Below are 22,825 nucleotides of genomic sequence, written 5' to 3' on the forward strand. Positions count from 1 at the left end.
TATATGGTGGTATTGTTTCAACTTTGTATGGTGGTACCATTTAGACACTTTTAATTGGTTTAATTTTGCAATTGTATTGTAGTTTTTTTTTAGGCAGTATTTGGCGGTACTATTTGAATACAATTAGGAATTAGTTTTTGGGCCCTGTGCAAGGATATTGTTTGACCACTGTATTTTGATTGTTTTGGCACTATTTAGTAGTATTCTTTAGACCTTGCTGGTGTTAATACTGTATGTAAGGTAGCCCCTGCATGGTTTTACTGTATGATGTACAGTGTATACTACTGTATATAATTTGCACTAAACTTTCACAAAATTCTCTCGCAGGGACTCCATTATCTTTCCCCTTCCCTGATGGCTCTAATGAGGAACAAAACCATTACGCCATTGTTCTTAGCTGCCGTTTTCCTGCTGAGCTTGTTCTGGTACAAAAGCAAGTTCCAGGTGAGGAATACATTGTATGCTAAATTGTTCCTGCGCACTCTGTGGCACGTATCCCAACCTACTATATATCCATGTGACTGTAGGTCGTGGCGGTAATACTCATCCCATACTTTGTAAGGTGCTGAGTCCCATTGGCTTAAGCAGGAATGAGCTGCAATAAAAATTCTGTGAAACTTGTTCATTCATTCCAATTCCTGCTCATTCCGGGCTCATGAGTCCAGTGGGCGGTCCTAATAGTGATTGATGGTCTTCTTTGTACCAGTATACCTATAGAGAGCATTTTATTACTTTAAATATCTTTTTTTTTCTATTCTTAAGAGTCTATTTAGGGATTGACAACTATTTATCTATTTAACTATTGAAAACTATTCGCCCGGCTTTGCTCAGTACATGACTTTACTAACTCTCCCCTTCCACTGTCTGACCACAACCTTCTTTCTTTCTCTAACAAGAACTGTGACTCTACTCAAGACCCCCCCACTTTCCACACTTATAGAAATTTACGCGCCATTAACACCCAGAAATTTATGACAACGTTGCAATCATCATTGGCCCCAATCTCCTCCCTCTCATGTCCCGACTCTGCATTGAAGCATTATAACAAAATAATGCTATGCGCCCTGGATGAAGCCGCACCTCCTACACAAAGAAAAATTCGGCACAGACGGCGACAACCCTGGCACACGCCTCAAACACGTCTTCTCCAGAGGTGCTCCAGGTGTGCTGAAAGGCTGTGGAGAAAATCTAATCTGCCCGAAGATTTCCTCCATTATAAATTTATGCTTAAAATCTATAACTCCACCCTTCACCTCTCCAAACAAACCTACTTTAACAACCTCATAATCTCACTTTCCAATAATCCTAAACGCTTCTTTGACACTTTTCACTCTCTCCTTAATCAAACAACACAGGCCCCGATCACCAACCTCAGTGCTGACGATCTGGCCAATTATTTCAAAGAAAACATTGACCATATCCGACAGGAAATTTTCTCCCAATCCCCAAATGTTTTGCATGCTCTCCCCCGCCACATTGTATCTTGCTCACTCTCTGACTTCGAACCAGTCACGGAAGATGAAGTGATCAGGCTCCTTGCTTCCTCTCGCCCTACCACCTGCACCAGTGACCCTATTCCCTCACATCTCCTTCAGTCCCTTTCTCCAGCTGTCACCACTCACCTAACTAAAATTTTCAACCTCTCCCTCTCATCCAGTATCTTTCCCTCTTCTTTTAAACACGCCAGCATACAACCATTACTTAAAAAACCATCCCTTGACCAGAACTGCACGGCCAACTACAGACCTGTTTCCAATCTTCCCTTTATCTCTAAACTCCTTTAACTCTTGCTCCACTCTCTATAATCCGCTATCTCTCAGACAACTCTCTTCTTGACCCTCTACAATCTGGTTTCCGCTCTTTACATTCTACTTGAATCTGCCCTCACTAAAGTCTCTAATGATCTACTAACAGCTAAATCTAATGGTCACTACTCCCTGCTGATTCTCCTGGATCTCTCCGCAGCATTCGACACTGTGGATCACCAGCTCCTCCTCACTATGCTCCGCACTATTGGCCTCAAGGACACTGTTCTCTCCTGGTTCTCCTCCTATCTCTCTCACCGCTCCTTCACTGTGTCTTTTGCCGGCTCCTCCTCCTCTCTCCTTCCCCTTATTGTCGGGGTTCCTCAAGGATCAGTCCTAGGCCCCCTTCTTTTATCCTTATACACTGCTCCTATTGGACAAACAATCAGCAGATTCGGTTTTCAGTACCATCTCTATGCTGATGACACCCAATTATACACCTCTGCTCCGGACATCACCCCTGCATTACTACAAAAGACCAGTGATTGTCTTTCCTCTGTCTCTAACACTATGTCCTCCCTCTATCTAAAACTGAATCTGTCAAAAACTGAACTACTCGTCTTTCCTCCTTCCACTAACCTTCCTGTGCCCGATATTGCCATTTCCGTTTGTGGCTCAACCATTACTCCCCAGCAACAAGCCCGCTGTCTTGGGGTCATACTTGATTCAGATCTTTCCTTCACTCCTCACATAAAATCACTCGCTCGTTCATGTCATCTACACCTCAAAAACATCTCAAGAATCAGGACATTTCTCACCTTTAACTCGGCAAAAACTCTTACTGTAGCTCTTATTCATTCTCGCCTGGACTATAGCAACCCTTTACTAATCGTTCTCCCTCTTACTAAACTTTCCCCTCTTCAATCCATCCTGAATGCAGCAGCCAGGATCATATTCCTCTCCAACCAATACACCGATGCCTCATCCCTGTGCCAGTCATTGCATTGGTTAGCCATCCAGTATAGAGTTCAATATAAACTTATCACTCATACCCACAAAGCTCTCCACGATTCAGCACTGCCATACATCTCTTCCCTCGTCTCAGTCTACCACCCTACACGTGCCCTCCATTCTGCTAATGACTTAAAGCTAAAATCCTCCATAATCCGAACCTCCCACTCCTGTCTCCAAGATTTCTCGCGTGCTGCGCCAGCTCTTTGGAGTGCACTACCCAGGACAATTCGATTAATTCCCAATACTCACAGCTTTAAGCATCCCCTAAAAACACATTTCTTTAGACTGGCCTGTCGCCTTAACATACTTGTCTAACTGTCCCAGTTTGGCCCATATCAAAATTTTCTTCAAAATCATGTTCATACCATCCATGCACTGATTAGCCTCTGTCTGTACTGTACACATACTGGCTGGCGACCAGTTCATGTAGTGTTATGTACTTACCCTATTTAGTATATTAAGGCTGTATTATACAATATATGTACATTTTACCTTTTGTGTCCACCCCCCCTATTTCCTCATAGACTGTAAGCTTGCGAGCAGGGCCCTCACTCCTTTTAATATCTGAGTTATGCTTATTTTGTAATGTCTTTTTGTCTGTTCAAGCCCTCCCCTAAAATTGTAAAGTGCAGTGGAATATGTTGGCGCTATAAAAATAAAAATTGTTTATTTATTTATTTATTGATGTACTAGATGGTGGCCCGATTCTAACGCATCGGGTATTCTAGAATATATATGTGGCCGACCGGGCGCAATCAGCACAGCGGTGTTTAAATTTGGCGCCAATAATGCTGATTGGTTGCGACCGGCGGTCGTGATCAATCAGCAGAGCGGTGTTTAAATGTGGCGCCAATAATGCTGATTATTCGTGACCGTTAACCGCGACCAATCAGCAGAGCGGTGTTTAAATTTGGCGCCAATCTCTCTGATTGGTCGCGGCTGGAGTCCGCGACCAATCAGCAGAGCGTTGTTTTAAATTTGGCGCCAAAATCGGTGATTGGTCGCCGCCGCTATTTAAATGTGGCGCCCAAATCGGTGATTGGTTGCGGGCAGCGGCCGCGACCAATCAGCACAGCGTTGTTTAAACTTTGCGCCAAGATCACTGATTGGTCGGATGCGGAGACCGCGACCAATCAGCGAATCGTATTGGTGAGGACCGGGGATCGGAATCGTATTAGTGAGGACCGGGGAGCGCCACTGCCTGTGCGGCTACTTCCACTGTGAGAAGCCGGGAGATGAGCGACTGCTCGCAGAAGAAGTATCCCGACCCGCAGCGCCGCTCCCCGGTCCTCCCTTGACACGCTAGCCGCTGATCTCCCGACAGTAGCTGCATGGTGTTACTAAGGTCCGGACATTTGTGTTCAAAATCGCTGATTGGTCGCGGGCGCTGCCTGCGACCAATCACTGATTTGGGCGCCAAATTTAAATATCGGCCGCGACCAATCACTGATCTTGGCGCTACATTTAAACACCGCTGTGCTGATTGGTCGTGGACGCTATTTAAATGTGGCGCCCAAATCGGTGATTGGTCGCGGGCAGCGTCTGCGACCAATCAGCACAGCGGTGTTTAAATGTGGCGCCAAGATCGGTGATTGGTCACGGGCAGCGTCCGCGACCAATCAGCACAGCAGTGTTTAAATGTGGCAGCCAAATCGTTGATTGGTCGCGGGATTTGTGCGCCACATTTAAATAGCGGCCGCGACCAATCACCGATCTTGCAGAGACATTTAAACACCGCTGTGCTGATTGGTCGCCGACGCTACCCACGACCAATCACCGATTTGGGCGCCACATTTAAATAGCGTCCGCGACCAATCAGTACAGCGGTGTTTAAATATTGCGCCAAGATCGGTGATTGGTTGCGGCGAGAGATCGCGACCAATCAGCGAATCGTATTGGTGAGGACCGGGGAGCGCCGCTGCCTGTGCGGCTACTTCCGCTGCGAGAACCCGGGACATGAGCGGGCGCTCGCAGCAGAAGTATCCCGACCCGCAGCGCCGCTCCCCGGTCCTCCCTTCACACCCTAGCCGCATGGAGGTCAGCGCCGCCGGCGGTCGGGAGATGAACGCCTCGCACCGTTCATCTCCCGGCTGCATCGCTGCTGAGCTCCGTCCTGCAGATGAGCCGCTAACGGCCGCGGCTGATTGGCCGCTGCCGGACCAATGAGTGACGCGGGATTTCCAGGACAGACAGACAGACAGACGGGATAAGACGATTATATATATAGATGAATATAAAGTAAAGCTGTCAATCAGTAAGAAGTACCGCCCACTGGACTCTCAAAATCTGAATGAGTAGAAGATGAAAAAAATTACAAATTGTAACAAATCTTTTGCCACAAACTGCAGATCAATTTGCTCTGTTCTTCCCGCTCTATAACCTGACCACATGTCCAATGCGACAAGTTCCCTTTAAGGCTCATGCACACTGCTGTATTACAGCTGTATACAACCTCCAAGATATATAGTGACATTTTATTACATCAAAAATATTTGGACGCCATGTTACGGTACGTAAGCATTGCTCCTAGAAGAAAACATCTCTCTATTGCGGTGCCATACAGAGCAGCATGTGGTGGCACACAGAGTGCCCACAACTTGGAGCTTCCCGGAGTTGGTTTTTCTCCATTCACCTTCTTGTACGCGGCTCCGAGGACGGGACACTCTGCATTATATATTGTACAGACCATATTACTTTAAGTCGCCATTACAAGTAATTTATGGCATAATGCGGACTAAGATTACTAAACGCAATGAAAGTACAAAAAGGTCAATGTTGTCGTAACGCAACCACACCGAAAACCAAGGAGACGAACATCACTTCCAGGGTGATGACTGACACAAGTACAATGAACCTCTCACAATTACTTTGACTAAACATTTTTTCAAAAGGTAAATAAATAACCAAGAATAGAAAGACAATCCTCAGTAAAATCATCAAAAGTTCAAGGTATGGAAAAAGAGAGCAAACAGCTCTAGCATGGAGGTGGAGCAAACCCAACAGTCTTTATATGATCCTCAAGAGCTTTGCTCTTCTAGTTGAGACCTCAGAGAAGTGAGAATCAAAAGACTTAAGCCTGCCATATGCCTTGGATGGCTGTACCCCAAACCATCGTTTGCCCATCTCTCTCATACAGAGGAGCACTCTCTCCAAATGCTCCTGTGTTCTCTTCAAGAGAGCTGCTGTCAGGCATATCCAATGGCAGCTTATGTCAAGGAGAACAAAAGACTCAGTTGTCTGAAATAAGACATGGTAGACCCTTCTCTACCCCTACATCATCAGTTCATACACATCAGACTGTTGGCCGAATCCATTGATATCGGTGGCTTTGGTCAACGTTACTGTAATGTGTATGGGAGGGTTTAGACTGGCCCAGAACCCTTACCCATTACATATGATGAAATGCGGCAACAAAGTAGTGGAACAAAGTTGGTAAATTTGCGCTGCTGGTCCAGTAGATCAAAAGATGATGTAGAGATGTCAATATGCTTTTAATTTCGTTTTGAAAGCATTTTGAACTTAGAAACCTTCTTCCTCAGGAGAACCACAATGAAACATGTTCCTCTCAGTAGGCACATGGCTTAGTGCGTAATCACAGCAATAAAATGGTGGAGGAGTGCTATCGTCCATGAGTTTCTAAGAACCATAAATGTATCCAAAACTGAAACTATAATTAGGGGACAGATTTAACAGTTGTGACGTCACAAAGGCTCTGGCATATGTGGTGGATTATGGTGCCACCTTAAATTCCATAAAGACAATGGTGTCAATGGAAGATGGTAAGTTCTCCTTCAATGGAAGTCTTTAAACAGAGGCTGGACAGAGATTTGTCTGAGATGGTTTAATGAATCCTGCATTGAGCAGGGGGTTGGACCAGATGACCCTGGAGGTCCCTTCCAACTCTACCTTTCTATGTTCAAAGGGGTGGAAATCTGCCGAAAGCTATCAACTTTAGCATACAAAAAAATCGACTGATTTTTGTCCAGAAAAGAAATGGATGATTTTTCATCTGCATCTTGACATCCATTTTTCTTCATCAACAATGGATACAATTTACAAGACCAAATACAGTTTCCAATGTTAACAGTTTCAATTAGAGATGATCGGATCAATTCGCGGGACTCCGCTCCAGTGTCCAGGTCAGCGGTACCTGGTGGCTAACTGTGAGTCCTGCAAATATTCTACCTTCTGGTGTCACACTATCATCTTTACACAGACAGACCACTTTAGAGATACAAACAACCTCGCCTTTGACATGAAACCAATTTTCAGTTAGGTGATATCAACTCTTGACACAGTAACATCTTTGGTGACTTAATGTCCCACGTGCCACCTGCACGCAGCTCTAAGGAGGAGACGTTCTATATTTAACATCCATTACAAACACTGTTACACATAAACTATGGCATACATACCTATGTAACGGAAATGCATAATAGTCAATTCTACAAATATCCCGCAGTACAGTAAAGTCAATGTCGTTGTAACCTAATCACGCTAAATGCCATGGAGACACATATAACCTCCAGGAAGATAAATTACACTGACACAATTCACCCTCACAATCATCTTGACTAAACTTTTAAAAAGAATAGAAGGATAATCCCTGGAAAAATCAAAGATCAATGTACAGAGAATAGAGAACAAATAACATTAGAGTTTAGGTGGACAAAGCATAATACTCTGTATGTTCCTCCAGAGCTTAGCCTTTCTAGCAGAGACTGGAGAGCAGTAGTAGTCCGAAGACATAGACTGACCAAGTGCCCTTACCCATTACTTATCGTGAAATGTGTCAATTTCAACAGGGACATGGCTTAGTGTATAATGGTGCCAATAAGGTGGTGGAGAGATGTTAAGGTCCACCTGATAGCATGAGCTTCTAGGAGAGGTACATTTATCTAAAGTTGAAACTATAATCGAGGAGCAAATCAAAAAGAAAAAAAATGTGCAGTTATGGAGTTTTCAAAGGTGCATTTCTGTGCCTCTTTACCGTCCATACAGACAATAGAGTGAAGAGGTGGACATTCATTTCAGGGGAACTGACCTTCTAACGTGCATAAAATGGGTAGCCAACATTCTTTCGACATACGTTGGACATGTTGAATATCAAGAGAGAGAGATCTTACCTTACCATCCTCCTTTACAGTTCGCTATGCCGAGTGCCTACAATACCCAAAATGATACTAAGAGGTTGACATCAACCCAAAATTGTTTATAGAAGAGATGACGTCCAACTTTATTTGTAGTTATTAACAAGCTGGACCTGCATTAGTTGTTATCAACACAGGCACAATCACATCCCTAGGGGCTTACAGTCCCACCTTCTACTCCATGCATAAATTGGTGCCGAAAATATACAGATGCCAAAACTGTGTATAGAGGAGAGGACATTCAATTTGACTGGTAGATTTTGACAGTAAAGTAGTCCCATATTGGGTTTCATCAAAATCAGACATGGTGGTGACACTTGAACCAACTAGCCCCATTGTATTTCTCCCTTGTACCTCGCATAGTATGCAATAGGTCAATAAAGCAGTGTAAACCCTATATCAAGTGGTCATGTTAATCTCAGTCCTGTGGTGTCTAAGCCTTCTTCTTCTTTCATATTTGCAGGTCTCCCTTAGATACATCATCGGAAACTGTCGTGGTTCTGTTAAGATAGAACAGAATGTAACTACGACTGAAGTGAGACATTTTTATCTTCAGTCAGAAATTAATTCAGTCTTTGAAAAAATCCAAAATATCATTCCAAATATTACGTTTAAAGACTTTAAGAATAGCACGAGTGGGAAGAACAGTAAGGTGTCCATAGTCAACAAAAAGGAAAGGTACTGTCTTGGAGAAGACCTTGTGGTACAAATTGATATGTACGATCACCAGGGTATCCGGAAGGCCTATGGAGGAGACTTCATCAGATCAAGACTCTTTTCTCCAACTCTTGGAGCAGCTGTGTCTGGTAGAGTGGAAGACTTTCAAAATGGATCTTACCATATCCATTTTCCATTACAATGGGTCGATGATGGTCAAGCCAAGGTTTCCATTCGACTGTGGCATCCCAGTGAAGCAATTGCAGCTCTCTGGAGAGCACGACATGCCAGTCTTGGGGTTCTTGGTTTCCAAGGAAGATATGTATACCTAGGCAAGGATGCTATCTCTACCTGCGGTTTCCAGTTGAAGACAACCAAAAAGGTGTGCGAGTACAGAGATGAGCTTTACGAAGAAGTCTTCTACTGTATCAAGCCTCAGAACTTTCCATGTGAATGTCTGAATAACATGAGGGCTGTGGACCTACACGTGTCCTACCTTACATCGGGGGAGAAGTCACTATTTCAAAGGTATGATCTAAAATCTTTCATCAGGTTCTGAGTGATAACTTACAGAGCTAAAAGATGTTATTGTGCCTATAAAATACCCATTCAAAGCCAGAAAGAGTCAAGCCATTTCCCTCAAAGCATAAAAGGGAGGTTTGTCATGAAAAGACCTTGAAGAGCAGTTTGGGATGCTGTTCACTGGGCTAATGTCATTTATATAGTCTAATTGTCACCCAACTGCTCCATGGGCCAATTTATCTTCTTGACCCCTCAAAAGTGTATAGGTAGAGAATAGAGGAGAGGGGTTTACAAAAATTTAAGCCCCTCCCCTTTACTGACGCTGTTTACGGGTGCAACCTCTTAGGGAAAATGGCTTGGATCTTCACATAATAGAGCCTCGACCCTTTGTGATGTCAAATTTGTGATCCCCCAAATTTTGCAATGCCACAGCTGGGAGGTCCCTGGGAATAATTTCACAATCTTTTTATTTCTATTTTAACAATGGTTTATTATTATTTTTCATAATATTGATGGAACGACTGGTATCTTAATAATTTCTTAAAGGTCTAATGTTGGGGTGGAAATGGCCCAAAGTTTGGAGACCGTTGTGGTTACCGATTGTGGAAGTAAGTCATTTGTTAGATTGTACTTGTTTCTAGCTTAAGTGGATTCTTTGGTCAATTAACTGATTAATTGGAGTAGGACTGGCAGCACTTAACGTGTATTAAAGGGAATCTATCAGTAGGTTTTTGCAATTTAATCTGAGAGTAGCATAATATAGAGCAAGAGAGGGTGATTCCAAAGATATGTCACTTAATAGGATGTGTGATATAGTTTCAAAACAATCAGTGTGTTATCAGCAGGAGATTATCACTGCAGGACTACATGTCTCTTGCCAGGCAGTCCAGTTAATCTCTGTAACCCCGCCTCTACCACTGATTGGCAGGTTGATGACAATTCACAGTGTACACAGGAAGGGGTGTGGGCGGGAATATACACAGCCCAGAAGTCTTAGCTCTATTACATCTACATCAGACAAAACAAGTATTCTATCAAAACTACAGCAAGCAGTCCAGTAAGTCAGGGTTCCCCAACTCCAGTCCTCAAGGCCCACCAACAGGTCATGTTTTCAGGATTTCCTTAGTATTGCACAGGTGATGGAATTATTGCCTGTGCAGGTGATGCAATTATCACCTGTGTAATACTAAGGAAATCCTGAAAACATGGCCTGTTGGTGGGCCTTGAGGACTGGAGTTGGGGAACCCTGCAGTAAGTGATACATTACTGGAATCAGGCTCTCTGTCTCTACATTATGCTGTTATAAGATTCCATATCAAAAACCTACTGACAGATTCCCTTTAAGACATTTAGGCATGATATATATTAAAAAAAAAAAAGTCACATCAGTTCACCCTGTCCAGGTATCGTTCAATCTAATAAGGGTGCGGTGAATGGACAGAGAGACCATGGGTGAAAATGATCAGGAAGAAGGCAGGACGACAACAGCAACCGCAATGGAAAGGATTCTAAAAACATTATTTACTAGTAACTATTAAAGTATCAAAAGGGATATTTGATTAAGAGCCTTAGTGCTTGAAACGAGTAGGATAGCGTGTTTGTTTTTATTTTTTCCCTTTTGATATTTTAATAGTTATTAATAAATAATGTTTTTAGAATCCTCTCCATTGTGTTTGCTGGGTGTCGTCCTGCCTTCTACATGATATAAAGTGTTAGCAGAAACAATGTCTTTTTTATCCATTGATTAGCAAACAGAATAGTTCCAATTTCCATCTGTCCAACAATACAGTGTTCCCTAAACAAATAAATTAGTTTCATCTGTGTGATCCGGAGATGAAAGATAAACTTCCTGATTCACTAACATTACCGAGGAAATCATAGAAGAATACATAGAGATAGATAGATAATAAATAGATATTAGATAGATAATAGATAGCTAGATAGATAACAGATAGATAGATGATAGATAATAGATGATAGATAGATAATAGATAGATAATAGATACCGTAGATAAATAATAGATAGATAATAGATACCGTAGATAAATAATAGATAGATAATAGATAGATGATAGATAATAGAGAGATAGATAATAGATAATAGATAGATAATAGATAGATGAAAGATAATAGATGATAGATAGATAGATGATAGATAATAGATAGATAATAGATGATAGATAGATAATAGATAGATAATAGATAATAGAGAGATAGATAATAGATAATAGAGAAGAGAGAGATAGATAATAGATATATAATAGATAATAGATAGATAGATGATAGATAAATAGATAATAGATAGATAATAGATGATAGATAGATAATAGATAAATAATAGATAGATAGATAGATAGATAATAGATAGATAATAGATGATAGATAGATAATAGATAATAGATAGATGATAGATAATAGATAGATAATAGATAGATATAATAGATAGATACTAGATAGATAATAGACAGATAATAGATGGATAAATAATAGATAGATAATAAATAGATAATAGATATATAATAGATAATAGATGATAGCTAATAGATAGTGATGAGTGAGCATGCTCGCTACTGCTCGTCGAGTATTTCCGGGTTGCTCGACGGGAGCTCGGGTCCCCTCCCTGCATGTTTGGCGCTCTAACATGCAGGGATTGCCTGCCATGCACTGTAATACCGTAGCCATGTTGGTTGTGGCATTACAGTGATTGGCTGGCCGCACAGCATCATCGGCTCTACATCAGACCTGGCACCGCCATGCTCGTCACAGTCACTCCGGATCAGACAGTGTAGGGAGAGCAGCTGCTGAGCTAGGGAGAGATTTGCTTGTGTATTAGGTAGTGTAGGAGAAAAACCGTACATTACACATATCCATCTTAACAAACAGTCCTTCTGAGGACTAATCCATCTGCAGAGATATCAGGCAGGCAGTGTATATAGGCAGGCAGGGTATATAGCAGACTGCAGTGTATATAGGCAGGCAGGCAGTGTATATAGCAGACTGCAGTGCATATAGCACAAGAGGCTCCATTCCAGTTCTGCCTTCTGCTGCTGTTAGATATTTCTATACAAAGGCCCAGGTCTCAGGGGCCAGGAATAATTTTTTTTGGATCTTAATCCTCATTATTTGCTTAAAAAGCAATCCAGAGAACACCGTTTTTCTGCCCCATTTGCTTGTTGGCACTGCAGAATACAGCCAGGTCCTTTCCATATTACAGCGCTAGAAATCCAGCTATTTAAAACGGTGTTTTCTCCGTCACACGGATCACATATACGTTGTCAGAAAATACTGCCATTTCTGGCCTCCATTAAAAATTTCCTTTGTGTGTCAGTGAAGCAATTCACCGCAGTTTGCTGTTAAACTACTTATCTACAGGCCAGGTATTTAAAACTCTGTTTTCTCCATCACACGGATCACATATAAGTTCGCTCCAAACTCAGTCATTTGTAGTGAGCGTGGAAGATACTGTCCTCCATTTAAAATGGGCAAGGCACGTGGCAAGGGACAGGGAACTGGACGTGATGGTAATGGTGCATGCAGAGGCCGAGGAGAAGGCCGTGGGCAAGCCGAAATTGTGCCACAACAAACACCCACATCTTCTCGCCTGACCTTCCTGTCCCAATTCCTAGGGAACCACAGCACACCACTATTGAACCCAGAGCAGTGTCAAAAGGTTGTTCATTGGATGGCGGATAATGCTTTCAGTCACTTAGCCACCACCACCACCACCACCCTGTCTTCCACACAGTCAAGTCTCAGTAGCCGTGAGTCTGGACCGCATATTCCTCACTCTGATCCTCCTTCCTCTCATCATGCCGAGTGCCCGGAAACAACTGATCCCACACTTGGGCACTCTGAAGAGCTGTTCACGTTTCCATTTATAGATTCGGGCCTCTCGCCCGGTCCACTTGAAGAGGGGCAAGAGGAGATCGCGTGTAGCAATGCCCAAATATTTGAACAGCCACGGTCACACGAAGGCGACGGTGGGAAAGTTTCACAAGAGGTGGACGATGATGAGACACAATTGCCAGAAAGTCAGGAGGAGGACCAGGGTGCGAAAGTGGAAGACGAGGTGATGGATGATATAGTAACTGACCCAACCTGGCAGGAGGACATGCAGAGCGACGACAGCAGCACACAGGGGCAGGGAGGCAGAGCACCCCAACAGGCAGGAAGAAGCAGTGTGGTGGCCGCAGACAGAAGGCAGGCAACCGTTCCCCATAACATCAACACAAAGGAAGTTGCCAGTACAACTGATAGGTCTTCCCAAGTCTGGTTGTTTTTTAAAGACTCTGCCAATAACCCAAAAAGGCTATTTGCACCACCTGCCAGGCCAGCATCAGCAGGGGTGGCAAAACGACCAGCCTGACCACCACCAGCATGATCAGGCACATGTCAGCAAAGCACCCGACTTTGTGGGCCGAACCCCAGGGTCCAGGAACAGTGTCTGCAGGTGGCACCATTGCTTCTTCCGCTGTTGTGCATGCAAGCCAATCCCCTGTCTATGGTGCATTGCGAAGATGCCTCCTGCCCTGCACCTGTCGTTGCGCAATCTCAAGTAGCAGCGTTCAGTTATCCATATCCCAGTCTTTGGAACGCAAGCGCAAATATGCAGCCAACGCCCCACAGGCCACACTACTAGTGTTGAGCGAGCACTAAAATGCTCGGGTGCTCGAAGATCGGGCCGAGCTCGCCGTGATACTCGGGTGCTCGACCCGAGCAACGAGCCCAATGTTAGTCTATGGGAGACCCGAGCATTTTTGCGGCAGCACCCCCGGTAGTCTTTTAAAAGCATAACAAGTGCCCAAAACGATAGTGACAGTGCTCAAATGACATGGGGACAGCATGGGGATCGCCCCAGGAAGCATTTCTGACCCCCAGGTCACTGCTGTCAACAACGTGGTCAGAGGTATTAAGCCACTTTTACAGGCTCACAATAAAACGTTCAAAAACTAAACTGAAACTGCTTTCCTGTGAAATATGTTAAGGAAGTTCCTTTCCAGGGTAAAGACTTGTGTATAAGGTAAAATAAATAACCCTCCCAAAAAATACTCCTCCACACCTTGGGCTATGTTAACAAGTAGCATTTCTTATGCATTTTTGCACTTTTGTATTGCTTTCAACCGTGACAAATGCATTCACCGGGAAATGTCATTTTAACATTTTACAACCTTATCTGGCCATGTGCTGTGTGACACATGCATACAGTGCTGAAAAGACATGGGAACAGCATGGGGAAGACCCCTGGAAGTATCTCTGACACCCAGGTCACTGCCTAAAAGTGTGCCCATCAGAAGTGATCCATGCCGCATCAGAAGATGCAGACTTGCAACTATCCCCGTGAAAGTCCTTCTCCCAGAGCAGTGTTCAATTGTACCTCCCCCATTCCTTGCTGCAATACCATACTGCTTGCTTGCACTTGAAATTGGGCCTTTTAGGTATGTGGAGGCGGAATCTGGCCATCACGTCATGACTGCATTGGCGGCCTGGTATCCATACTCAGTCCCCAGCCGCCCGGCGGCCGGGTGTCCACACTCGGTCCCCAGCCGCCAGGGGATGGCCGGGTGTCCATACTTGGTCTCCAGCCGCACCATGGCCGGGTGTCCACACACGGTCCCCAGGAGCCTGGGGGCAGCCGGGTGTCCATAAACGGTCCCCAGCCGCCCCTATTTCACCTGTCAACTTCCCCCCACACACTTTTCTTAGCCCGGCCTGCTTTAGGGCAGCATTGGACGAGCCCACAAGAGAACCAGACTCCTCCGGTGGGCCCTGGCTTCTCCATCAGGGGAGTTGAGAGTGCCAAGGTGAGGAGCATGATGATGATGATAGAAGTTAGCGTCTGCTTTGTTTTCTTGGAATGCAAGCGCATGTATGTAGTAGCGGCTAGGCTTGAGGTGGTCAGCGTTTTGGCGCATATCCTACCTCCTCCGAGGATTGCTAGATGTTTTCCTGCTACTATCCCAGTTCTATGACTCCCGTTAAAACAAAGCTTCAGGTGATAAATGATGGATGAGGTGGTGGCAAAGGAGAAAGAGCAGGAGGAACAGGGATCATTCACATCAATATCAGGCCAGTCAACCACACATGTCTTGTAGGATATGTTTCTGTACCAAAAGGAGCAGTTCGGCTACACAGTTATAGGTCATGCAGTGAGTGCAATGCCTACCAAAAATTTCGAGGCACTCCAATGCCCCTTGGAAATGACATGGAGGTCAGAGGGCCTTAACTAAACCGTTTTTTTCCATTTATAGCAACTTGGTCTCCTGTACACTGTTGGCCTAAGCAGTGAATGGAAGGCTTTCCAAAAATTATGAGGAACTGCAATGCCCCTTGAAACAGACGTGGATTACAGCGTACTAAAAACCTTCTACCTATTATTGGGGAGTGGGTCTCCCTTAGTTTTCGGCTTTGCATTGAAAAGCAAAAGCTGACTAAAATTAGGAGGGAATGCAATGCCCATTGGAAGAGTCGTGGAGGTTGGAGGTAATTAAAGACAACATTTCAATGCCCCTTGGAAGAGCTGTGGAGTTCAGAGTGGCTTAAGAAGACGCTTTTAATGCCCCTTTGAAGAGACGTGGAGGTCACAGTAGCTTAACAAGACTGTTTAAATGCCCCTAGGAAGAGACGTGGAGGTCCCAGTAGCTTAACAAGATGGTTTTAATGTCCCTGGGAAAAGTGGTGAAGGTCACAGTAGCTTAACAAGACTGTTTTAATGCCCCTCAGAAGAGACGTGGAGGTCCCAGTAGCTTAACAAGACGCTTTTAGTGCCCCTAAGAAGAGACGTGGAGGTCCCAGTAGCTTAACAAGACGGTTTTAATGCCCCTCGGAAAAGTGGTGGAGGTCGCAGTAGCTGAACAAGACGGTTTGAATGCCCCTTGGAAGAGACGTGGAGGTCCCAGTAGCTTAACAAGACGGTTTTAATGCCCCTCGGAAGGGACGTGGAGGTCCCAGTAGCTTAACAAGACGGTTTTAATGCCCCTTGGAAAAGTGGTGGAGGTCACAGTAGCTTAACAAGACGGTTTGAATGCCCCTTGGAAAAATGGTGGAGGTCGCAGTAGCTTAACAAGACGCTTTTAATGCCCCTCGGAAGAGACATGGAAGTCCCAGTAGCTTAACAAGACGGTTTTAATGCCCCTTGGAATAGTGTTGGAGGTCACAGTAGCTTAACAAGACTGTTTGAATGCCCCTTGGAAAAGTGGTGGAGGTGGCAGTAGCTTAACAAGACGGTTTGAATGCACCTTGGAAGAGACGTGGAGGTCCCAGTAGCTTAACAAGACGGTTTTAATGCCCCTTGGAAGAGACGTGGATGTCCCAGTAGCTTAACAAGACGGTTTTAATGCCCCTTGGTAAAGTGGTGGAGGTCACAGTAGCTTAACAAGACGGTTTGAATGCCCCTTGGAAAAGTGGTGGAGGTCGCAGTAGCTTAACAAGACGCTTTTAATGCCCCTCAGAAGAGACGTGGAGGGCCCAGCAGCTTAACAAGACACTTTTAATGCCCCTCAGAAGAGACGTGGAGGTCCCAGTAGCTTAACAAGACGGTTTTAATGCCCCTTGGAAGAGACGTGGAGGTCCCAGTAGCTTAACAAGGCGGTTTTAATGCCCCTTGGAAAAGTGGTGGAGGTCACAGTAGCTTAACAAGATGGTTTTAATGCCCCTCGGAAAAGTGGTGGAGGTCGCAGTAGCTTAACAAGATGCTTTTAATGCCCCTCAGAAGAGACGTGGAGGTCCCAGTAGCTTAACAAGACGCTTTTAATGCCCCTCAGAAGAGACGTGGAGGTCCCAGTAGCATAACAAGATGCTTTTAATGCCCCTTGGAAAAGTGGTGGAGGTCACAGTAGCTTAAAAAGACGGTTTTAATGCCCCTTACAAGAGCCATACAGTACAGCATCTTAAAAATATTATTCCCATTATTGGGGAGTGGGTCTCCCACAGTCTTAGCTTATGCCTTCCAAGCAAAAGCTGCAAAAAATTAGGACGGAGGAACTTGCAATGCCCCTTACAAGAGCCATGCAGTACAGCATATTACAAACATTATACCCATTATTGGGGAGTGGGTCTCCCACAGTCTTTGCTTATGCCTTCCAAGCAAAAGCTGACAAAAATAAGGACGGAGGAACTTTCAATAATGGCAACACGGACCACGGTCACCTTGGTGGTATAGTGGTGGTGGGGCCTGAGGATAAGGAGAAGAACATAAAACAGCCAAAATGAGGAAGCGTATACCCATGTGTGGGTGTGAAGTGGTGCATGTGAATACACCTCCTGAAATAACACAGTGGATTTGACTTTACGTTACTCTGCTGTCATTTGGTGGTAATGAGAAGTCTGGCCCAATCCAGCCCTAGTTCATTTTGATAAGGGTCAGCTTGTCAGCATTGTCAGTTGACAGTCGAGTGCACTTATCAGTTATAATTCCCCCAGCGGCACTAAAAACACGCTCCGATAACACGCTAGCGGCAGGGCAGGCCAGGGCCTCCAAGGCATACAGAGCGAGTTCATTTCAAGTGTCCAACTTGGATACCCAATAATTAAAAGGCACAGAGGAATCACGGAGGATGCTGGTACGGTCGGCAAGGTACTCCCTCAACATCTTTTGAAACTTTCCACTTCTTGTGAGAGTACCCCGCACCTCAGGGTCTGTCCGAAGGGAGGGTCTGAGAAAACTGTCCCAGAATGTTGACAGTGTTCCCCTGCATCTGCTGGATTGGAGTTGCGTCTCTCTCGCATGTACACCTTGGTTGGGCAACGAACTGTGACCTCTGCCGCTAGCGTGTTCAGATGGGAATTTTTTTAACAGTTCTGCAGCAAGGGCCTTCTGGTACTGCCCCATTTTTGTAGACCTCTCCACCTCAGGAATAAGAGAGTGAAAGTTGTCCTTGTAGCGGGGGTCTAAAAGTAATGACTGTCACCCAACATTTTGACAACGCGAGGGTCACGGTTAAGGCATCGTAACATAAAGTCAGCCATGCGTGCCAGACTGGTAACGGGCAAGACTTCCGTTTCCTCACCAAGATGATGACTGACCATGCTCTCCTTCTCCTCCTCCTCCTCCTCCCCCCTGTCCTCAGGCCACCCATGCTGAACCAACGGTATGACAGTTGTACAGGTACTACCGTGTACAGCGCATGATACAAGCTCCTGTTCTTCCTCCTCCTCCTCTCCCTCATTGTCCCCAATGCACATTGGGATGAGATGAGGCTGGGCTGGGTGTAATCGACCGCTACGGCTTCTTGATCCACCTCTTCAAACTCTGGCTGCAATGCCTCCTCTTTAATTCTCTGCAGAGAGCGTTGCAAAAGACAGACAAGTGGAATGCTGACGCTAATGATGCCGTCATCGCCACTCACCATCTTGGTGGACTCCTCAAAGTTTGTCAAGATGGTACATATGTCAGACATCCAGGTCCACTCCTGAGGTCTTATGTGTGGAGTCTGACCTGAATATCGACGGCCTTGTTGCAGCTGGTACTCCACAACTGCTCTCTTCTGCTCACAAATCCTTTGCAACATGTGGAGGGTAGAGTTACAACGTGTGGGGACATCACACACCAGTTGGTGTGACGGAAGCTGCAATCGCTGCTGCAACACAGCAAGGGTGGCGGAAGCTGTAGCTGACTTGCAAAAATGAGCTGACAGGCGGCGTACTTTGACGAGCAGATCTGGCAACTCAGGGTACAATTTAAGAAACCGCTGAACCACGAGGTTAAGCACATGAGCCAGGCATGGTACGTCGTGATCTCGCCTCGCCTCAGAGCCGCCACCAGGTTACGGCCATTGTGACACACGACCATGCCTGGATGTAGGTTCAGCGGTCTCAGCCACAGATCTGCCTGCTCTTTCACAGCTGTCCACAACTCACAAGCAGTGTGAGGTTTCTCACCTAAGCTTATGAGTTTCAGCACAGCCTGTTGCCGCTTGGTGGAGGCAGTACTGCAGTGCTTCCAGCTTGTAACTGATGTGGTGATATCAGAGATGGAGGCTGAACATGAGGAGGAGGATGATGTGCAGGGGCTGTACACTGTGGGGGCAACTCTGACTGACATAGCGCCCGCAATCCTCGGTGTGGGGAGGATGTGTTCCGTCCCAAGGTCCGACTGGGTCCCGGCTTCCACTATGTTTACCCAGTGTGCCGTCAGGGAGATGCACAGTCCCTGGCCACAAGAACTTGTCCACGTGTCCGTTGTCAGGTGGACTCTCCCAGTAACTGCGTTGTTGAGGGCACGGCAGATGTTTTGGGACACGTGCTTGTGTAGTGCGGGGATGGCACACCGGGCAAAATAGTGTCGGCTGGGGACCGAGTACCGAGGGACTGCCACCGCCATAAGGTTGCGGAAGGATTCCGTCTCCACCAGCCTAAAAGGCAGCATTTCCAACGCAAGCAGTCGTGAAATGTACGAATTTAGGACTGTGGCCTCTGGGGCGTTGGTTGCGAATTTCCGCTTTCGTTCAAAGGTCTGGGATATGGACAATTGAATGCTGCGGTGGGACGTGGATGTTGATGCTGTTTCTTGAGAAACTGCCATAACAAGTGAAGACTGAGAGGAGGAGGCATCTTTGCATGCAGTATGGACAGGGGATTGCCTTGCACACACAACAGGGGGTTCTATTGCACGCACAACAGCGGAAGAAGCAGTGTTGACACCCGCTGACACTGGTTGTGGACCCTGCGGTTCACCCTACAAAGTCGAGTGCTTTGCTGCCATGTGCCTGATCATGCTGGTGGTGGTCAGGCTGGTAGTTTTGTCACGTCTGCTGATGCTGGCATGGCAGGTGGTACAAATGGCCTTTTTGGGGTTATCAGCAGAGTCTTTAAAAAAATTCCAGACTCTGGAAGACCTACAGGTTGTACTGGCAACGTCCCTCGTGTTAGTGTTACGGGGAACTGCTGCCTGCCTTCTGTGTGCGGCCACCACACTGCTTCTTCCTGCCTGTTGGGGTACTCTGCCTCCCTCACCCTGTGTGCTGCTGGCCTCGCTCTTCATGTCCTCCACCACGTTGGGTCAGTTTCTAGATCATCCACCACCTCCTCCTCTTCCACTTGCGCACCACGATCCTCCTCCTCACTTCCTGGCAATTGTGTCTCGCCATCGTCCACCTCTTGTGACAAATTGCCAGCGTCGACTTCCTGTGGCCGTGGCTGTTCAAATACTTGGGCATCGCTACATGGGATATCCTCTTCCACCACTTCAAGCGGAGCAGGCGAGGGGCACAAATCTGGAAATGGACCAGTGAACAGCTCTTCAGAGTGTCCAAGTGTGGGATCAGTTTCTGTCTGACGACACTCGGCATGGTGGGAGGAAGGAGCTACTAAGATTTGAGCGTGTGGAAGACAGACCGGAGGTGGTGGTGCCCAGGTAACTGGAAGTATTATCTGCTATCCAATTAATAACCTGTTCACACTGATCAGTTCGCAATACTGGTGTTGTTCTGTGCTTCCCTAGTAATTCGGTCAAGAAGTGGGAGCGAGAAGATGTGGCTGTTGGTTGTGGCACATTTTCACCTTGGCCACGGCCCCGTCCTCTGCACGCACCATCACCAGAACGTTCAGTTCCATGTCCCTTGCCTTGTTCCTTGCCCATTGTAAAGGAAGTAAAAGAGCTTACACTCGCACTATCAATGGAAAAAGGGTAACAAAAAGTAGATTAGAACCGTGGAAGAGGAAAACCACAGTTCTATTTCTCTGGCCTACACCCGACTCTTTTAAACAATCTGAACAATCAGGGAGAAACTATTACTGTTTTTCTTTATGGAAAAAATACCAAAAGCTGAATAATAGATATTTTTTACCGTGGAATGGCAAAACCACAGTTATTGTTTACTGGGGTATACCAGACAATATTAAATTGATATATTTGCGGCTGAACAGTGAGCGACACACTCAAACTGTTTTTTTTTAGGTTAAAATGGCCCAAAAGTGGATAATACAGAGCTTTGAACCGTGGAACTGCAAAACCACACTTCTATTTCTCTGGCCTACACCAGACTATTTTCAACAAATATATTTGTCTGAACAATCAGGGAGACACCATTAAATTGTTTTTTTTACGACAAAAAGTGCCAAAAGCAGGATAATAGAGATTTTTTACCGTGGAACGGCAAAACCACAGTTATAATTTACTGGTGTATACCAGACTCTTTAAAACAGATATATTTGTGTCTGAACAATCAGGAGACACTATTACTGTTTTTCTTTACGGCAAAAAATGCCAAAAGCAGGATAATACAGAGATTTGACCCGTGGAACTGCAAAACCACACTTCTATTTCTCGGGCCTACACCAGACTATTTTCAACAGATATATTTGTGCCTGAACAATCAGGAGACACTATTACTGTTTTTCTTTACAGAAAAAATACCAAAAGCTGGATAATAGAGATTTTTTACCGAGGAATGGCAATACCACAGTTATAATTTACTGGCATATACCAGACTTTTTTAAATAGATATATCTGCAGCTGAACAGTTAGCTACACACTCAAACTGTTTTTTTTTAGGTAAAAATGGCCCAAAAGTGGATAATACAGAGGTTTGAACCGTGGAACTGCAAAACCACACTTCTATTTCTCTGGCCTACACCAGACTATTTTCAACAAATATATTTGTGTCTGAACAATCAGGGAGACTCTATTTCAGGTTTTTTTAGAGCAAAAAAAGAAAAAAGCAGTATAATAGAGATTTTTTACCGTGGAACGGCAAAACCACAGTTATAATTTACTGGTGTATACCACACTCTTTTAAATAGATATATTTGCCGCTGAATAGTGAGCGACACACTCAAACTGTTTTTTTTTAGGTAAAAATGGCCCAAAAGTGGATAATACAGAGGTTTGAACCATGAAACTGCAAAACCACACTTCTATTTCTCTGGCCTACACCAGACTCTTTTAAAAAAATATATTTGTGTCTGAACTGTCACAGACACACTTTTTTTGTGTGTGGGGGGGGGGGACACCAAAAGGTTAATATGGGTATTTGTACAGTGTGAAGGAGGGAAAAAAAAAAAGAGGATTTAGATGAAAAAAAAGGATTTTTACTGGCCCCCGAGACCTGAAGCTAAGTCCAGCAATTTCAGCAACAAGAGCACACAGGACTGTAATGCAGCGTTTGCTGGTATAACCACTGCGTCTCCTATACAGCCTGCCTGCCTGATATCTGGGATGGATATTAGTCCTGAGAAGGACTGTTTGTTTGATCTGGCAGCCTTTACAGACCCTACACTAACTATATCGCAGTATAGATCTCTCCCTAGCTCAGCAGCGCTGTCCCTACACTGTCTAATCCCAGCCGTCTGTGGCCAAGATGGCGGCGCCCGGTTTTAAATACTTGAGGTGACGCTGTGCGGCCAGCCAATCAATGTAATGCCCACAACCAACATGGCTGCGGCATTACAGTGACTGGCTGGCAATCCCTGCATGTTCATTGGCTCTGTAAAGAGCACCAAACATGCAGGGCGGAGACCCGAGCTCCCGCCCGAGTAACCCGGAAATGCTCGGTGCTCGCCGAACATCCCGAGTAGCGCGATGCTCGGGCGAGTACCGAGCAGTGTCGAGCATGTTCGCTCAACACTAGTACAGCGGCTTACGCATTTCGGATACGTAGATCCTTATTCATAGCAGACTCTCTCCTTTCTAATGGGAATTTGTCGTTATTGTGGCCCTGCTCTATGTGTCTTTAATTTCTTAGTGGGGTTTTTCCTAAATTTGGTCAGCCGTTGGACTCACTGCATACCCTATAACTGTAT

The 22,825-nt window shown here is 45.2% G+C and overlaps 1 protein-coding gene across 2 annotated transcripts in view; it reads left to right on the forward strand.

Moving 5' to 3' along the window:
- LOC141162424 (NXPE family member 4-like) overlaps positions 1-22,825 on the forward strand; it is an 87,534-nt gene that overhangs the window by 44,111 nt on the left and 20,598 nt on the right. For both annotated transcript variants that reach the window (XM_073648534.1, XM_073648535.1), the window contains exons 2-4: positions 328-444; positions 8,373-9,094; positions 9,635-9,696. In XM_073648534.1, the coding sequence (XP_073504635.1) occupies positions 355-444; positions 8,373-9,094; positions 9,635-9,696 (874 nt within the window). In that variant the 5' untranslated portion in view covers positions 328-354. The remainder of the gene's footprint in view (positions 1-327; positions 445-8,372; positions 9,095-9,634; positions 9,697-22,825) is intronic.

The sequence above is a fragment of the Phyllobates terribilis genome, unplaced genomic scaffold (genome assembly GCF_046119375.1).
Source record: "Phyllobates terribilis strain yellow unplaced genomic scaffold, ASM4611937v1 Scaffold_9__5_contigs__length_417890890, whole genome shotgun sequence".
Lineage (NCBI taxonomy): Eukaryota > Metazoa > Chordata > Amphibia > Anura > Dendrobatidae > Phyllobates > Phyllobates terribilis.